General features: G+C 37.5%; 1 protein-coding gene across 5 annotated transcripts; it reads right to left on the bottom strand.

Annotated features, from left to right (window-relative positions):
* Positions 1–1,204: 1,204 nt before the first annotated feature.
* On the bottom strand, positions 1,205–19,022 carry LOC143854412 (UDP-rhamnose/UDP-galactose transporter 6-like). 5 transcript variants are annotated; one of them, XM_077364382.1, is made up of 7 exons: positions 18,709–19,013; positions 13,666–13,790; positions 12,536–12,737; positions 4,881–5,065; positions 4,578–4,778; positions 3,422–3,583; positions 1,205–1,893 (listed from the first exon to the last, which is right to left on the bottom strand). In XM_077364382.1, the coding sequence occupies exons 3-7, from the start codon at positions 12,663–12,665 to the stop codon at positions 1,564–1,566; spliced, it is 1,008 nt and encodes a 335-aa protein (XP_077220497.1). In that variant the 5' UTR covers positions 12,666–12,737; positions 13,666–13,790; positions 18,709–19,013; the 3' UTR covers positions 1,205–1,563. The 5 variants fall into 5 exon arrangements, with proteins under 5 accessions (XP_077220497.1, XP_077220495.1, XP_077220496.1 ...); XM_077364380.1 differs by lacking the exon at positions 13,666–13,790; XM_077364381.1 differs by lacking the exon at positions 13,666–13,790 and having other exon boundaries at positions 12,536–12,704.
* Positions 19,023–19,976: the final 954 nt, after the last annotated feature.

The raw sequence follows: 19,976 nt of genomic DNA, 5'->3' as shown, positions 1-19,976 counted from the left end.
ACCCGTATGTCCAACCTGTATGGCATCAGGGAAGAGTAATGCCAGCAAAAGGTACTGACACTGGCCACTGCCCAGCTAACAAATTCAAAAATATTCATTATATTTTGGACCAATTTTCGAACTGCGAGCGAACCAATGAACAGATTCACCTCCAATGCTATGTAATCAAGGCAGAGAGATCATTCGTCTCACACAACAGCCAATGACAGCTTTTGAGCAAAGGCATTTCTCAAAAGGCTACTGATATTCGCACTACCATGTTTTGATAATCGCTCTAAGTCACCTTGTCTTTTTTTTAATTAGCTTATGAAAGATTTTTTTAATTAACGCATTCACCCTGTTTTTCATGTATCATGCCTCAAGAAAAAGACTGGTACACGGGCAGTTGCATCATCTTCACTTCCAACATTGATTGACGATGGAATTATGCAGATAGAAGCATATGCCATCTTAGATCATCGAGTGGTGAAAAAGCATAATCATGTTGTTACTTAAGTATTAGCACATTGGGTTGATACATACATTGGGTTGATACATCTCCTGAAGATGAACGCTACCCGGATTTTTGTCCTCGAGGACAAGGATTCTTTGATTCTTTGAGGGGGAGGGAATGTTACGCATCCGCAATCCAATTTCCTTATTCTAGCAATAGCTATGTTTCTATAGAAAAGATATTTCCTTGTATCTTATTTCCCTTTATTTTAGTCTTGTTTCCTTTTTAGTAGAAGTATCCTTTAGGCCATGTCGGACCGCTAGGCTTTTTTTTTCATGATAAATTGGTGTCTCCAAGTGGAGATGAGGGTCAAGTCGGTAAAAATCAGGGAAAGGTCAATCCAATTCTGAGTAGAGTTTTTTGTTTCCTGATTTTTAGCCACATCTCATCGCCAAAGACACTATTTTTCCAATTTCCTGATTTTAAGCGACTTTACCCTCATCTTGGAGACACCGAAATATCATGAAAAAAAAAATCATGGTATCCAAACGTACCCTTAATAGTTGAGAACTGTGTATTGTTTCCTAAACAGTAGGAGTGCTACGAATAAGAATGTAATCCCTTTCTCTTTCACGTATGAATGGAAAATCAGGAATGTTTTAGGAGGTTTGGCCATCTCAAATAGGTCTTCAATTCCTTCTTTATCTTGTTTTTTATGTTTTCTCTCTTGAAAGAAGAAGACACATGACTTTGATTCACAGAATCATGTCATAAGGAAACAAATATGTATTTTATCACTGTTGACAATTTACATAGATGGGTCGTAGAGATCAAAAATAGAGGAAAAGAATTGCTGCAATAGGAGTTACAAGATACTGCAAGTAATTTGCTTTATGGATATGGAAAGGAATAAATTACTATAAATGAACATGAAACAAAAGGAATTTCAGCATTCCCATGAGAATTTTAAAGACAGTGAAGGGTAAAAAAATCAGAACAAAATGAGTACTAAAAGTGATGTTAAGAGATTACTGGAATCAGCGAACCTGCAATGCCCCTCCATCGAATCCTCGAGAAGAAGGATTAGAACAAGAGCTGTGAGAACTGGAAGATAAGGGGGGTCTGCGTCTCTAGACCTGCTCATCGGGATCGCTAGATTCTGACAACCCACCATGCTTTTGAGATCTGTCAATTGGAATTGAATAGCTCCGTCGTTCCTTACCCCCGGGCTTAGATGAGGCATTGCCATACCAAATCATGCCTATCACTGCTAAAATCATGCCAAGAACTACTTGTAGACTAAGACCCTCTTTTCCAAAGAAGAAAAATCCCAAGACTAAGACGAGTATAGTCTTCATGTGACCGAGGACTTGGAAAGAAACGGCGGTGAATCTGCTGATGCAGATAAATTGGCTAAGGTTGGTTCCTACTGCAATGGAGCATGACAAGATGATGAAGAACTGCAAAATAAACAGGAAGAAGTGTTTATATTGAGTGTAATGCAGCAAGAACAAAGACTACATATGCATACATGAACCCAAAAAATCCGCTTGTGTGTCTACATTGTTTAGCTGAATTAACGGTGGATATGGGCCTGCATAGGGACCATTGTTTAAAAACCCCTAAATTTAAAAAATCAACTCGCCCAACTAGAGTAGGTTTAACCTTGGCCAAGTTCTCGTGCAAGCCTGGTTTGGTCCTACCTAGTCAACAAAAACTCCTTTGACTTGCCGGTGTTAATGAAGCATTGACCCGCCAAAGTCGAATCGGCTTCACCTTGACCAAGTTCTCATCAGAATCAAGAGCTTTTAAGCATTGGTACAGAAGACACATCCATCCATAAGGTGTGTGAATATCATATATTGCAAACACACAGGCACACGATATGGCATGTACAGCAAAGGCATGGGCAAACAAGATGCAAATACATATGTAGGAACAAGTACACAAATGTAAGTGGGTGGAGATACATATCCTTTTTTTTTAGTTTGTAAAGATACTTACATATTCATACGTACGCATACAAAGATATTTATTACTTACATACTCAAATTGCATTTTCACACATGCATCAAACTGTGTTGCATGGATTCTTCCCTATGCCGAATCCGTGTCGACACGTCTCCACACGCATATCGGACATGAATTCACATGGGACACACCCGGGTTCTTGTCGTAGCCGTGTCCCACACGAATCCTGTTTTTTCAGGCAAATCATATTCATCATTCTCTCTTTCAAAATGTGAATCCAATATATTTTCCCTTTAAACGTGTTTCCTTCTGAACTTTTTTTATACGAAAGCACAATCCGTACTCTTTGAATAAAAATCCTAGCGCCTCGACCCTAGAACATCGACTCCCCTTCCTTCTTCTTCGACTCTCTTAATAAAAACTTGGTTGCCGGGTTTTTTTCTTTTCCTGGGATTTATGTGGGTAAAGGTAGGAGACAAAAGAGGGGACAAGCATTAATTAGAGAAAGATATTATGATGAGTGGAGAAAGAGGGTAGAGAGAGAAAGAGAGACCACCATTTTCAAGACAAGATTTTGCTGGTGTCAGCAAGAAAAAGCTGATGTGACCATTAAATATTCTCCCACATAAATCCTAAGAAAAAAAAAAACCCAGCAACCAAACGGACTCAACCCTACATTCTCAAATTTTTCATAAATATATATACATATACATATACATATACATACATACATCTAGGCTGCTGAAAATATATATTTAAAATTTTAATATTAAATTTTTAAAATTTTATTTTATTTAAAAATTACTGAATCCACAAATCCTACCTTTTAGGGTTTGCCGAATCCATGTCGGATCCCGACAATCCATGCAACATAGTATCGAAGTGTGTGCAGATAGGTAACCATGTGAAACACCACACAAATAGATCTACACGCATACACCGAAGTGAAGCGCATATATGGCCTTTAGGTGTTGAATAGCTTGTAACCAGCTTTGGTTGTTAATAGAAAATACTTACCATGGAAGTAACATTATAGTCATACGTGTCGACTCTTTTATTTGTCAACCAGAAGTCCAGGAAAGGCCCTACTATCAGCAGACTTGCGGCCTGAACCGGTGCAGTGTGGCCCAAGAGATTAAATGATCCAAGTGAATACTTCCGTTGAAGGAAATGAACATACTACAAGGACGAAACCAGAAGAAAAATCAGAACAATTTTAAGCAATTGGAGAGCTTTCATTAAATTTAAAATATTGCATCATACTGGCAAACACAGTTTCTGGTAGTGTCAGATATTTGACTCATGCACTGTATCATTTTAAACATGATGCTATAAAAAGATATTAGTGAGTTTAATTACAATATCATCCATTAAATTTAAAACTATCATGATAACTGATTGAATCTATAAAATTAAAACGCTTCTTGGCTAAAATAGCTGCATATCTACTTGCAAGATTGTGACTGGGCATCGAAATAAATGCTGGTGCTAATTCAATTTGTTGCAATTTTTTAGCGAATAAAATAAATTCAAATATTCAGTTGAACATTTTCATAAAGATTTGGGGAACCTCGTAACTGCCATCGGCATTTTGAATTTCTTGCAGCATTTTAGCAATGAATGGAAAACTCATTTACAGAAGTTCAAAATGGCAACAAAAAGAAAGAATTTTGGCCGAAATTCTAGAAAATTAAAAAAAAAACTATAATCTATAACTGCTAATAGAGGCAATATAAACGAATTGAATCTGCTTTCAGAACCTATGTCACAAATATCTTTCTCGGGATATATTAAATTTTTTTATTTTTTCAGGTTTATATCGGGAAAAATGATGAAAATAAAATTATTTAAAAAATATATAAATAAATAAATTAAGAAAAAATATAAAATAAAAATATCGTAAGAACATCAGGATATTATCACGATATTTTATGATAAAATGAAAATATCGGTATATTTTAAAAATCTCAGGATTATTTTGGGATTTTGTCGTTTTATCAAAATGTCGAGATAAAAACGTGATGTTTTGAAAATATCGGAGATATTTGTGATATAGTTCGTGATGTTTTGAAAATATCGGAGATATTTGTGAGATAGTTCAGAACGTAATAACTTAAATACTGTTGGTACCATTCTCAAAAAAAAAAAAAACCAAACAAACAAGCAAACTTACATACTGTTGGAGTGCAGTACTCCAAACGGCTACGAAGGCTGCAACGAAGCCTCTAGTATTGACGCTCACATCAGTAACAGTGCACACCGCAACTCCCAAAAGAACCACACCTATGCTGAGCTTAGTGTCTCTTGAGTATCGTATTTTGTCAAAGACAACTTCCAGAAAACAGGATACAGGGATCATACTCAGCTTGGCAATCTGATATCATATAACAATGAAGGTATGTCACGCATTCCATTTTCCAAAATTTCTATGCACCAAAAAAAAAAAAAAACAAGAGCACTGAATAATATAACAGACCTGGTAGAATCCTACAGAGTTCCACATCAGACTCACATTCATCCCAACAATTGAAAAGTTTGCAAATAAGACAAATTTCAGAAGCTCGGGTAAAGGTAGATGGGAAGGCTGGATGTAGCCCAGCCACCTAAGAACTAGAGTCATCAGGGTTGTGGTAGCGAAATGCAGGCCAGTTAATGTGGTAGCTGCAGGAAATGATCATCATACAGGACGATATAAGTATTAGTAATTTATTAGAAAGCCATAATTTTACCAGATCCCATGAAGATAATATAGTAACCAAAAGCAATTCAACAGTCAGCTCTAGAATCTAGACATACAACTAAAGCGTAAATTTCAATGTAGTTCTCCCGATTTTCATAACCCGACAGTGGCTATGTTTCCAAAGAAAAATTGACTAACAGCAATAAACATGTGCAAAAGTGAATAAAGGACTTGGAAAAAATAGATGAGAAAAAAAGAGAATATCAATAATAGATTGGACAAATGGGTCCTTTTATCGAGTCCAGTATCACAGAATTCTTACCAGACCCAAGTACAGATTAGACAAATGGCAAGAGTGAAGCATTGCAGATGATTTTTAAATTTGGTGAAGTAAATATTAATGATTTATTGGACTTTCATAGAGCTAATAATCACAGGAGAAAAAAAGGTGCTGTCACAGTTCCATATAAATCTCTTTTTCTAATGGATTATAGGAACAAACATAAAAGAATTAAGTATAGAAGCAGAGATTGAGCAACTAAAAAGTACGGTACCTGAAAAACAAAAACTGTAAGTGTTAACTGATATAATTCTCCTTTTGAAGGAAAATTTAGCTCTTTTTTACCATTTGACCCTACAATAAGACAGAGGGCATTCAGTCTTTGATGATGATGACCATTTGACCCCACATTTGATGATAATGACCCTACGGTTCTTCCTAAGAGGGCGGCCCCCCTGCTCAGTATCACCGTAACACATCCTCATGCACATCATCTTCATCTATTTGAGGGGCCTCACTACCCCAAGCCTAATCCTCATCATCTTCAGCTTGTTACTCATCATCATCAAATGTGGGTAAGGGGACTTGAGCTTCTGGTAGCTCAAATATAACCTCTTTTGGTGTTTCTTCCTTACCAAAATCAGAAATCGTCTGATCTTCGCGAAAATCCACACCGCGGCTTCTATGCAACTTCTTGGCCTTGGGATCCCACAATCTGTACCCAAATTCATCATCACCATAACTCAAAAATATACATTGGGTTGCCTTATCATCAAGCTTGCTCCGATTCTCCTTAGGTACATGCACGAAGGCCTTGCATCCAAACACTCGTAACGTTTGCCTCTCAACCATAACATGAGACCTCTGAAAGATTTCAAACACTTCATCTTTGCTCTTCATAGCATAGTACCAAACTTTCCGGAATGCATTATCAATAAAAGAAACAAAATACAATGCACCACCAAGAGTCTTTACTGTCACAAGGCCACATACATTAGAATAAACTATATCAAGGATGTCAGTTTTCTGGTTAGCTTTAGAATGCGAAAAAGAAACCCTGTGTTGTTTTCCAACTAAACAATGATCACAAGGGGTTAAAGACGCACCTTTGAGTTTTGGAAGGGAATTGTTCTTCACCAAAATCTCCAAACCTTTCTCACTCAAGTGCCCAAGTCGCCGATGCCATAAGTTTTGGTTGAGATTCTTCAAGAGCATTTATCTCGCCCTTAGATAACTGACCTTCTGTCTTCTAGAGAGAGACACTTCTTGCCTCTTGCCACAACAAAAGAGCCTTTTTCTCAACTTCCACAATCCATTGCCAAACTGTGATAGATACCCTTCATCATCAAGCTTTCCCGTTAAGATGAGATTCAATCTGAGGAAGGAACATGCCTCACATCTTTAAGTATCAACTTGCAACCGACGTTGGTGGTAATGCCAACATCATCAATGCCAACAATTTTTGATACATCATCATTTCTCATCCTTACCGAACCAAAGTCGGACTTGTACATGGTAAATAAATCTCTGTGGTTTCTTGAGTTTCTTTACTTCCTTGGCCATTTTTTCCTTCCTTTTGCTCACTTTTGTATTCTTCGCAATCCTTCTTCATATGTCCATGCCTCCTCCAATAAAAAGAAATCAATCCACTTCTTGACTTGGATCTTCCTCTTGATGATTTGCTTCAGCTGTAATTTTCCCTGTCCTTTTATCTCCCCTGTTCTTCAGTGAATAATGCCTGGGAGTGGGAGGAATCTGAAGATTTTATTCTTACATCTTCATTCAACAAGCTGCTTGTAACTTGGCTCATGGTGACAATACCATCCGGCGCCGAGTTGCTAAGGGATACGACAAGAGTCTCCCAACTTTCAGGCAATGAGCTTAGCAATAACAGTGCCTAGAGCTCATCATCTAGCACCATCTTCATAGCTACAAGCTGATTCACGATGCTCTGCATCTCATTCAGGTCCCATTCGCTCTAAACTTCAAGTTCAAAAGCTTTCTAATCAAAAACGTCTTATTATCAGCCGTCTTTCTCTCATATAAATCGTGCAACTTCTTCCACAAGGAACTTGCACTAGTCTCTGTCGCTACGTGGTGGAACACAACATCATCCAACCATTGTCGGATACAAGCAATAGCTTTCTTATCCAACTTCTTCCAATCATCAGTGGTTACGAATTATGGCTTCTTCTCTATACCCTCAATCGCCAAATAAAGGTCTCATGAATAGAGTAGATCTTTCATATTGGCTTTCCAGATTAACCAATTTCCTCTGTTTAGACTAATCATCCTTGATGAGGTACTTGCCTCCATCTTTGATTCACAGATAAATAATAACCCCCAACCAAGGCTCTGATACCAGTTTGTTGGGGAAACACGGATAGACCGCAGCGGATAAACTTTCCCCCTTCTATCTATGAATCAAGAAAGTAGCTAAGAACAAGAAACCACAAAGCACAAAAATAGCAATCCACCACACAAATCAAGAACACGTGATTTTAACGTGGAAAACCCTCCGATGTGAAGGGAAAAACCACGGGAGAAACTCCGAAAGAAATCCACCAAGCTAAAGAGAAATACAAAGTCTTTCTTCTCACGTTTCCCAAAAACTTGAGGTTACAACAAGAATAGAAGATAAACAATAAAATCTTTGAGGAAATACGGGTTACCTCACAAACCCCTTGCAAGAGAATGTATTCCCCCTCAAAGAACCAAGTATGAGAGATCTTCTTCTTCTTCTCCAAGAGTGGGGTTTTGGCTTCTTTTTCTTCCCTCTTCTCCTTGTCCTTACAAAGACTTCAACCTTGGATTAGGGTTCCAAACCCTCTTTGTTGATTTTGCCCAAATCCAAACCCTAGAAGAACCACAAGAGAAACCCTTTCTTCTCTCTTTCTATTCTCCCCTCTCTCCTCTCTTTCTCCTCTCTGTTTTTTTTTTTTTTTTCACACTCCAAACCCTCTCTCACAACTCTATTTTTGAGTGAGGAGTGAGAGGGGCGGGGGCCTACTTTATGGGGTGGACCCCACAACACCGCCTGCATGCTCTAGTGGTTTGAGGAAATAATTGCCATAGTCTCTGAGGTGTAGAGTTCAAGGTTGGTGGCAGAGTGCAAAGAATCAACAATTGTATATGGACATTCACATACAAACTCCAAGACCCAACATCCCATGCAAATATCTTATAATGTGATGCGCAGCTGTGAGATGGGACGAATGAAGAGCTTAGATAAAATAACACACTGGATAGACAACATAAGCCATGTCTAGGTGTGTCATAGTCAAATGGAGCAAACTCGGCAACATAAGCTATATCTAGACGTGTCATAGTCAAATGGATCAAACTCCCAAGCAGAACACAAGTAGTAGGATCCTGAAGTGGAGTGCCATCTATCTAATGAAACTTTTCGTTAAGCTCAAGAGGGGTGTCCAGTATCTTCGTTTCCGTGAGATGTGCAAGAACAATAAAATCTTTGATATATTGTTCGAATACTAATATACCTCGATCAGGTGTCACACCTCCAAACAAAGAAAAATATGTCAAAGGTCTGAAGTCCATCTTGAATGTGGACGGAAGAGAGGACTTCAACTGATTTATAGCTCCCAAGTCATCCCCTAATATGATAATATCACCTACATAGATGAGTAAAAGATGATCCATGTTGTGTTTGTGTCTGATAAAAAGCAAATAATATAAAGCACTCTGAAGAAACTTGTTGCTCAATATAGCTGCCCTGAAATTGAAACTAGGCACAAGGGACTCATTCAAGTCCATAAAGAGACTTCTTAAGGTGGTATACCAATGAGAAATTCGAAGAAAGACAAAGTCCTAAAGGTATAACAATTTCTTGCAAGTCCCAATGCAAGAAGGCATTTTTTACTTCTATCTGGAATACTGGCCAATGATGTGTGGATGTCATGGCTATGTGTGTATGACCTATAGTCATCTTGGCTGGTGCAGCAAACATCTACTCAGTCAATCTCATACTCTTGTGTGTATCCCAGGTAACCAAACATGCCTTGTATCTATCTAGAATACAAAATTACTTAGAGTTTAATAGAATAAAGGCCCTTGCTTCCAATAACAAAGGCATCAGGACAAAAAATAGGATTCCAAGTATCAATTTCATGTGATGCCCGAAGCCTTTTTCAACAGTCCTACTCAAGTACTCATTATCTTGCTTATAGGTGGAAGCAATAAAATGTGAATTGCGGATAACAAAAAGAGCTTTAGGAGGGAAACTAAAACGATATGGAGGATTAGGACGACTTTAGGAGGGAAACTAAAACGATATGGAGGAATAGGACGACTAGTATGACGTAAACTAAAATGCTATGGAGGATTAGGACGACTAATATGACGTAAACTCGTAAAGTACATATGGAGGATGACGAACTATGATTTAGCCGAGCAACTTATTGTTAGCAGAAGTCTTAGTAGCACGTTCTTGATGAAGAGGCGCTAGCGGAAGTTTTGATGCCAACTTGTTGCCAAAGCAACTTAGGGGTTGAAGGTGGTGGGGAAGGTAAAAGATGGTAGGATAGTGGAATGCAAACGTGAAAGGTGCAAGGACGGAGTGACCCGTCTTAAGGTATTATACTTCTTGCATGCAACAAGACAAAGAGTGGTGGGGAAGAAAGTTGTAAGACCGAGAACACCGTTCAGTTTGCAACTTCAATCCAAGAAAACAAATGATTATAACTCAATCCTTAGGACATTAACACAAAACTTTTCTTTTATTTCATAAGTGGCTGCCTCTCTTCTTTTACATTCAAGTATATATAATAGTTGGTTCCTGTTACATTGGGAGTTGTAAATAGGAAAGAAACACAAAATCTACAAGAGGTCGTCCAATGCTTACATAGGTAAAAATAAGCAACTAAAAAAACAGCAAGTATAGATATAGGCAGCAAGTTGCTTGCCTTTACAATTTCATAATAGAAAGAAATCCCGGTAAATGACATGTTGATCCTGTAACTAAGATGCAATTGTCTTAATTGAGCAGCTGATGTCCTCTCCCATGTAAATTAAGGTAAGTGCCATTTTGGGCAGCTCCAAAACGTTAAGAAGGAAACGTTTTGGTTTCTGGTTCCACGTCCAAACTGATCGCAGCAAGGTACATAGGAAATTGGCAATTCCTTCCTCCACTTGGCATACTTTCAAAACGACAGTTTTGAAATAAATGAAAAGTCAGTTGATTTAGCCACTCAAAGATAGGACATTGTTGCTCAATTCAAAATGAAAAAAAAAAAAAAATAGCAACTAGTTACTTTTCTCCTCATGATTCCTATTGGAGCAAAAAGGTTGCTAATATCATTTTAGCAAGCTCCTATTAAGAAACTAACAAAAATGGCAAGTCAGGGTTGCTATTGAACCCACCTTAACAAAAATGAAGAAGTTTTTTTTTTTTTTCTTGTGAGCTACCCACCTTAACGAAAATGAACAAGTTGTTTTTTTTTTTTTTTTGTGAGCAAATTAAATTAGAAAGTGGCTAAGAGGGGTCGGAAATTTTGGGAAAGGTCCTAAACTATTCTATACTTCGAAGTGGAAATTACCAAAAATGGACGTCAAAATTCAGGTTTGGAAAGTGTTTCTAAATCTAGAACCAACGAATTTGGAAACTGACACAAATGGGAAACTGACAAAATTAGAAAGCGACAAAATTAGAAATTGGTAAAATTGGAAAGTTCCATAAACAGCAGGTATCCTGATGATGTCATTTCATAGGTCCGATAGTCGATCTGGGGCCTTTACGGGGGCAGATCAACGAGCTGAGAAATTTCAACGGGCCAATCATTGATATTAGGTTTCCGGGATATTAAGGATCCGATGAGATGCACCTGCATCAGTTCTCCTTCCATTCTTTTACTTCATTTGATTGCACAGTCCTCGATCACTTCGAAAGCTTCTTTAATGAGCAGTCTGTGGGGACAATAATGCCCATATTGAAGTTCAAGTACCCTATATGAGGAAGACAGATACCCACTCAATATGATTCGTCTTTGAAGACAGTCAACATGTCCGAAGAATGAAGATACAGACTGAAAATTCTCCATAGAGAACATGCACCACATCAGCACTTAAATAGTTAAATTCCTCCACCTAGATTTCCATCGCTTCAAACCTAATTTGCCTTCAGCATTCAGATTCTCATTCAATGATGAGAACAGTCACAACCTCCAATTTTCAATTAAAATAATATCTAAAAATGGCTAATGCATAGGTTCTTTCTCCCAAACCAGAGTAAGGTGTAACGGATATGAGACCGAAAAGAGCTTCGAATTGGCTTCAGACAACTATTTCGAGATGATTCGATCGACTAGGTAGGGGGAGCGGAACAAGCATGCTGAGATTCACTGGTTCAGTGGTTCCTCTTCGTCATACAATGCTATAATGTAGCCATATTGAGTTTATGGAACTTATTCCAATTTTATACCCTACTAAAAGTAAGCAGGTTTAATAGATGCAGATGATTATAATTTATCCCCAAAAATAGATATCATTATTAATTCATTTACAAAAAAGGTGTTTTGGCCACAATTTTCCCAACACTGCACACCTGGTCTCAAAAGTTGTTCATCTTCACTTCAGCCCTGTTCTCAAACTTATTCCTCAAGAGGTGAAGGGATTCAATACATTTCAGAAAATAAAAGATACAAAACCATGACCTAGTTTTGTAACATATCTCTAATATGATGATACTGCACTTCAATCAGCTCCAGTCGAGAATGAAATTTCAAATCTTTTATTTCAGCAAGATTATTTTAACAATGCCAGTGCAATTTACCAACTCCAAATCATAACTGATGTGCTTTGACCAGATAACCATAGAACAAATTCTAGAGATGCTTAAGATGCATGGAAGGCAAACTATGAACAAAAACCTTTAGCTGTGATGCCATTCAAAAAAAAAAAAAAAAACTTTAGCTGTGACTGATATACCCATTTGCATCCACTAAATGGGAACATGAGACACCCTGGCTAGGTGAGAGGTCAGGGTGTGGCTCCTCAGTCATTAGAAGTTTGCAAGAAATTCAAACTTGAAGCTAATGTTACAGTGGTCTAATCAAGATAAATTAGCATTTATAAAGCAATAATAACCTGTGTTGTACTAGATGAGAAAAACTTCAAGATAAACTAACAAAAGGATGGAGTGGAGAAATGAACTTACCAAAACTGAAGCCATATGTGGCCATTAAGGCTTTATTAACAATGATTATTCCAACAGAAGTAACGACATTGAACATCCAGGAGCCCACATCTAACGTTCTCTTCCTGTCCGCTTTGCTTGCAGGTGCCATTTTCTCCTACGCCTTTTAGCTTAAATTATGAGTCTCTACCTTTTGATTCACATGATAGCAAACTTTATGATTCTGTAACGAAAACCACAATTCTATTTTTATCCACCAATACTACTAAAGAAAAGAATAAGAAAATCAGCAATCCCCAAGTATGTCTAAAAGAATCCAAACTCCAAAGCTTTTGCATATTTACAGGCAGATCTTTACCAAGGAAAAATTCAAATTCAGGGCTAGTCAACTTTTCCTACCAATCACTTATGAAAAGTGATCAGAGAAAAGTCAAAAAATATATATATATACCATTACTATATGACCAAAATCACAAATACCTGAGTCCAGATCCCTAAACTCTCTCTGGTCACCACCTAATTTCTTAGAAGATGACTTGTATTAGAAACATCTTGATAAAGTTATAAAAGGTTGTGTAACTTCTTAACATGGAGAGAAACGAAGTGCAATAACACAACATTTGAGAAATATGACAAAAGCAGCAAACAAGTCTCTCAAATTGATGAAACTGGATCAATTGAAGGCATATAATAAAAACACCACTTCAATAACAAACAATAAACTCGCAACTCAAAAACTGCACAAGTTTCACTTAGAAACACCTTACATGGGCCATCAAATAGCCCTAAATCCTTTCCAACTATATGACATCCAAGTTCAACTTTTAAAAACAAGCTAAACTGCCATTCTCTAAGGCTTAGAAAATGATCTACAAAATTTGACAGTTGGATCATTACTGGAGATTTTTTTTTTTAAGTTCTGTTTGTGAGGAGCTTTGATACCTTGATCTTTACTCCTGTGGTTCCAGAAGACCATATGCAAATTCATTTTGTACAAAACACGATGAATTACAGTCAGCAAATTTGGATGATTTTTTGTTTATAAATGGGGTTGGGGGGCCTCATGTTACTCCCAATCAACTTAATTTATTTTGCAACAAATAGAAAAGGGTGAACTTTCTCATTAAAAAAAGAAAGGAAAAGATGCCAACCTTTACTTTATTTTAGAAGTCCAAGAATGTCTTTTTCTCTTCCTTGTACATTGTTAACTCATTTTTGCAGCATTTATGATCACTTCTAGCCAATTAGGCCCGCTCACCAATATGATCTTTTTTTCCTGCAGATGCTCCAATGGAAGGAGGTGGATCAAAGGTTGTCATAGAAAAAGAACACTAAGTGCAAGTGACTGCTCTTTATCTTCTCAATTATCATTTATAGTGTGATTGTTCTTTAGATTGTAGAGTTTCCATCTCCTTTCTCATTGTATATTTATTATCCTTTCCCCTTTCTTTTAATGGATACAGCGAAAAATTTTATTAATAAGAGAAAAGGATACATACAAGACAATTGGCTCATCATGGTAAATGGAAGAGACGTTCATATGCAAAAGGACAGTCTCGTGATTCAAATGGTAATCCCGAATCTCTTCCATGCATGATGCAATCTTACAGGCTTCTATAGAATGGGCCATCACTAAATCCACTACTCACCATCAGATTGTGTTAAGCAAGTATTGCTCTAAGTGGCCTAGATAAAAAACTGAAACTTTTAAATTCATCAAAAGCAAGCATCCACCATATTGGAATATCACCACACCAAAGTGTACTAACTTCACCTATCTCTATTGTTTCTAAGAATGCCCCGAAGTCATTGAAGCTAGATTGTCTAATGAGCTACCATCAAAATTGAACTTGATGAATTTGATCATTGGGCATCCACCCATCAAGAAGAAAGATGGAATGCTCTATTCATAAAACTAATACTCTCAAATCTCTTAACTAATCATCAAATATGATGCCAGGGCAAGACTTCTAGATAAGCTCCTCATAGATGCACACCTCTTGATCCTATCTATGACTTTCTCCTTGCTGCCCCCCCCTTGTAACCAAAGTCCCAACTATTCTGGCTGTCACACGGCATAAAAATATGAGAGCTAGGGTTTCTCCACACCTTTTACAAAAAGCTTCCCGATATCTCCAAGGGTGTGCTATTTGTAGAAGGAACCAACTAACGATTGTCCTAAGCTTGGGAGGGCATACATTATGGGTTTCCATAACGTTGCAGAATAAAGAGGGGAGTAACGGAACCACAAGAAATCATGTATGTAAGTGGTGATAGGGACGTTAACAAATCATCCAAGAGTAGAAATTTTCCATAAGTGGTTGCCGTGGTCCCGTGGAGCCCCCCCTTCCATCTTAATCTTCCTTTTGAAAATACGACATCGGTATCAGAGCCATCACAATCCTCTTTGCTGGAAAGAAGATCTCTGTTCACCGCACAGAACAGCAACGCAAAATCTCCAAACAGTCGCCTCATGCCTTATTTCTGTTGCTGCATGGAGAAAAACCCTTGCTAGAGATCAGTACCAACTCTGTTTTCGGCCAAAAATTTGTTTCCCGTCAACGTCATCCCGTGAGAAAACAGAAGCCAGCTTTGCACGGTCCGAGTGTGCCCGGAAATCGGTCATTACAACTGCCTCAATGGCAATTCAAGTGCTGAGAAAAGGGTTTCCAGCAGATATGTGCTCCAGGTTGTTATCCGACAATTTTCTGCAGCAAAATAAGATTCTCGAGGCGAGATTAACTTGTCACCAGATATCACAGTCCGGGTTGCTTCCTTGCCGGAAATTTGCAGCATGTTTACTGCCTTCTTCTGTTGAGTTTAGCCACACAATCATTCGATTGCAACCCACGTTGATCGCATACATCAAAGAAAGTGGTTTAAAACCAGTTAATTTCCATTTCCCTCCCTCCCTCTCTCTCACGACTATTACCTTAATCTATGTATGGAATAGGCCTGGATCCCATGAATTTTGAAGATACAATCAAATCGCAAGAGCCAGGAGAATGGCTAAATTCCATGAGAACGGGAATTGATTCTATTTAAAATGATCAGGTATAGGAGCTGTGTAACATACTGAAGGCAGAAATGACGTAGGGTATAAATGGGTGTTAAGGAAGAAATATAAGTCCGATAGGTCCATTGACAAGTTCAAGGCTACTTTAGTTGCCAAGGGGTTCACACAAAGAAAAGACAGACTATCAAGAAAACTACTCACTAGTTGTCAAGTTTTCCTAATTGTGTTGGTGGCTCATTTGGATTTAGAGCTATTCCAGATGGATGTAAATTTTGTTTTTCTCATCGAAGAGTTGAGGAAAACCGTTTACTTATACCTTGAATGGCAGCCAATTTTATTGAAAAAAACAAGGAGGAGACCGAGATGGTCGATACAAGGGAAAGCAAGCTACCACACAAAGAGCTAGATCTAACAAGATTACAAGAGATCAAGAGGGAAGAGAAACATAGAGAGTCAACACTTCCTTTGAAACTCCATCTCTAGCAAGACGGTCCGCTACCAAATTTGCCAAGCAACGCACATGCTTGAACATGACGGGTGAGGTTTACAGCCAATCAAACATTCCATCGAACAAACTATCAAATCTCCAAGGCGGTTCTTGAGATCCATTAAGCCAACAAATAACGTTGGGTGAATCTCCTTCAGCTACCACATTCTTTAGCCAATCACGCTCCACCAACCTCAACCCTTGATGAGCTGCATGCACCTCCACTGCCGTAGCATCTGCCACGCCTATGGGGCCCACATAGGCCCAAATAACCTCCCCAAGCTCGTTTCTAAGAACACCTCCTATCCTTGTCGGGCCAGGATTACCCAAGCTAGGCCTATCAAAGTTGAGCTTTAAAAAACCATGCGATTGGAGGGGGGGTCCATTCTTGAACAATTTTATGCTTCGCTTCAACACCACTGCAAGCTTCGCTCCATCTTTCCCATAGATTATAAGCGGAGATAAAATAACAATGAGGGAGGGCTTTAGCCCACGATATCGTGAGAGCAATCCTTTTTGACAAAAAGGAATGCAAGATTCTTGGAGATTCCTTTGAAGATTCTACCATTTCTTTCCTTCCAAATTGAAGAGATCTTTATACGGTCTACAACAATCTTCGTGTCGATGGTAATTGATGTTTCACAAGTTTATTCTCGAAACTTAGTTATGTAGTTAGTAAGCTAGATTATTGTGTTGTATATATGTCCAGAAAAGTGGGACCAGGTTTACAATATTGTCCTTGCATGTGGATGATATAATTATAGCAAGAAAAGACTTAGAAAAAAAAAAAAACTAAGTCGGAACTTAGCTTGAGGTTTGAGATGAAAGATGTGGAAGAAGCATTTTATGTTCTCGAGATTAAATCACTAGATATAGGAAGAATAAAATGTTATGTTTAAGCCCAGAAATATACTTGAATTTAGCACTTAAATGTTTTGGAATGCATATTGATATTGTAATCCTACATAGACACTCTTAGTTGCAGACAGGAAATTGTCTATGAGTGAGTTGAAGGACAAGAAAGACTCAATATTCTAAATAACCAAGCAGTTGGCAGCTTGATATATGCGATATTGTGCACTAGGTCACATTTGGCCTATCCGGTAGGCCTAATAACCAGATATCAAAGTAATTTCAGTACTGCTTATTGGAAAACAGTAAAAAGAACAATGAAATACATTAAAGGAACTAAGCACCTCAAATTGCGTTTCCAAGCAGAAAACCTTGAGTTTCATAGTTAAAGGAACTAAATACCTTAAATTATGTTATCAAGGAGAAAAGCTTGAGATTCATAGTTATTCTGATGTAAAACGCACGGGTGACAGAGATAACAGTATGTTCACTTCTAGACATGTGTTCATATTCGGAGGAACAGTTGTTTCTTGGTCTAGCAAAAAACAGGGTTGTGTGGAGAGATAAATACAGGAAACTAAGTATATAGCATATAGCATGGCGACTACTCATGATGTCTGGATTAGACGATTTTTATTTGCTTTGGACCTTAGTCTGTTTGATGGACCAAAAAAATTGTATTATGATAATCAGACAGCAATAAGCCTAATATAATAGAGTGAATAACTCTAAAGGAAAAAATATACGCTTTGAATATCACTATATTAGAGATATAATGATAAAAAAAAAATTGAAAGTAAGTTATATACCTACATATGATATGATTGCAGATACTTTGACGAAAGAATTTCGTGAGGAAACTTTAATCGAGCACGTGAGCTTGGTGGAACTTTGAAATATCCGAGTCCAGAAAAAACTATGCTTATGTTTTTCACAGCCTGTCCCAAGCCAGGATAAAGGAGGAGGGTAGGCGTCAAGTTGGCAGCCGACTATAAACTTTGCCACTTTTCTATAAAAAATGTCGACCCCGACTAGTTTGGGACAAAGGCTTAGTTGAGTTGAGTTGTGAGTCAAGAAAAAAAATGTCTGGGAGAAATACCCCCAAACGAAAACATAAAAGGAATTGTGGCCGTGTGGGAGATGTTATGGACTAGCCAAGGCCTCTCCAAACACTTGGGGAGGGCATAGGTTATGGATTTCCATTACATTGCTGATTAAAAAGAGGCGGTTAACGTAGCCGCAGGAAATCATGTATATAAGTGATGATATGGATGGCAACGAATCTATGTTGATCAGTACGGATACTAGTGTCAGAATCCGAGCCTCGGATCCAGCAAACCTCAAAAAGAATGATTCGTGGATTCACCAAAATATTTGAATCAATTCTCAAAAAAAAACTTACATAGTATAATTATAACAAGTAATATATTGACCATTTTAATAAGTTAAGTATATATAATATTTTATTTCCATTTAAGAAACTTGATATTAGGATAGGGTAAAACTCAAAACATATGGTAATTATAAAGTTGTGTGCTAGTAGTATTCATAAACAACAGATAAAATAGATCTAGAATTGTCTCTAACAATCTTAAAGTATTGTAATCCGAGACATGTCCAACACAGATTCTTCATCCATTTAGAAGAATCCATGTAACAGTACAACAAATCATCAAAGAGTAGAAAACTATGTCTAACCTTTAAACAGTGAGAAAAAAAATCCATAATTCGTAGTACAAAAAAGCAATTCAATCCAGAGATAGATAACATTTGAATAGAATAGAACAAAAAAAAAAAGCAGATTTCAGAACGAAACGAAGGGAAAATTTGCTTAGTTACCAGATGGAAAAGAGCTGAATCGCTAATTCTCCTACCAGATCTGAAATCGACGGCGAAAATTCCGGCAAGATCGAGAAATTCCGGCCAGATCTAATCAGAATTACTGATTCTCATACAGATCTGAAACTCGGAGTAGAGAGAAAAAGAGAGAAAGCTGAGAGTCAGAGAGGGAAAGAGTGTGATGGTATTCGTTTTAAGCGCATTTTTAGAAGGCAAAAGGGGGAAAAATAAACAGATTGGGAAAAGTCTAAAATTGAGAAAGTCGTTTCTTTGTTAATTACGAGGCCCGAATTTATCAAAATGTCTAATGCAAGTCTAAAAAAGCCTTTGTGTATTTTGTACTCTTAAGAATACATGTTCTATAAATGCCTTGTGATGTATTGTACACTCAAAGTGTAAGTTCTTAGATGAGATATATGATTTTTTTGTAAAATTGGAAAGATCATAGCCATACACGTGTATTAATTTACTTTTCTCAATGCTTTGACCTTTTAAGTACTAATCTTTTTACCATAAACTTGTGTTATTTTAGCAAAAACTTAACCTGACCAGACCCAAGTTGCCTCCCTAGTTTAGTATATGATTGGTCATGTTGGAGAACTAGCTGTGGTATCTAATTCATCGGACGGCTGAGATCTCACTAATGGTAGTGAGGTTTATATGGGTATTGTTTAGTATTTGGGTACTATGCATTATTCAAGTACATTCATTGAAATTTATTTTATTCAAGTAAAAATTCTCCACTCCTTAACTTTCTTTCGGTCTTGTATAATCAAGAGCAAGGTTTTAAATTTCGGTTTCAAGGGTAATTTCGGTCCTCACCGAAATCGAAATTTTACCCAAAATCCCAAATTTTCGGCCGAAATTCGGTAAAGGCGCTCAAAATGTCATCTTTTAGGCAAAAATTACCCCAAAACTTCAGTAATTTTGGCTGAAATTCTGTAAAGGAATAAAAAATTAATATTTTATCAAAAATTTTGGCAATTTCGGTTTCGGAACGTTTCGGTTTTGGTCCTCACCGAAATCCGAAGACCAAAATCTAAAACCTTTATCAAGTGATGGCGATATTCATTCGGAATCAAGGGTCTACTAAAGGCATGTTTGGCTAACATGATTTTTTTTTCCTTGAATATTAGCTTACCCAATGGTGGAGGGCTGGGAGAGGGATAGACACAAAAGGGACAGAGTAAGGAGAGGGTAAGGAGAGCCTGAAAAACAATGAAACAAAAATCTCTACCCAAAATGTGAACAACTTTTTCTTATTTTTT

The sequence above is a fragment of the Tasmannia lanceolata genome, unplaced genomic scaffold, assembly GCF_043159265.1.
Source record: "Tasmannia lanceolata isolate RefF3 unplaced genomic scaffold, GAP_Taslan_0.1 ptg000020l, whole genome shotgun sequence".
In the NCBI taxonomy this organism is placed as follows: domain Eukaryota; kingdom Viridiplantae; phylum Streptophyta; class Magnoliopsida; order Canellales; family Winteraceae; genus Tasmannia; species Tasmannia lanceolata.
This window is presented reverse-complemented; position numbering and strand designations above follow the sequence as displayed.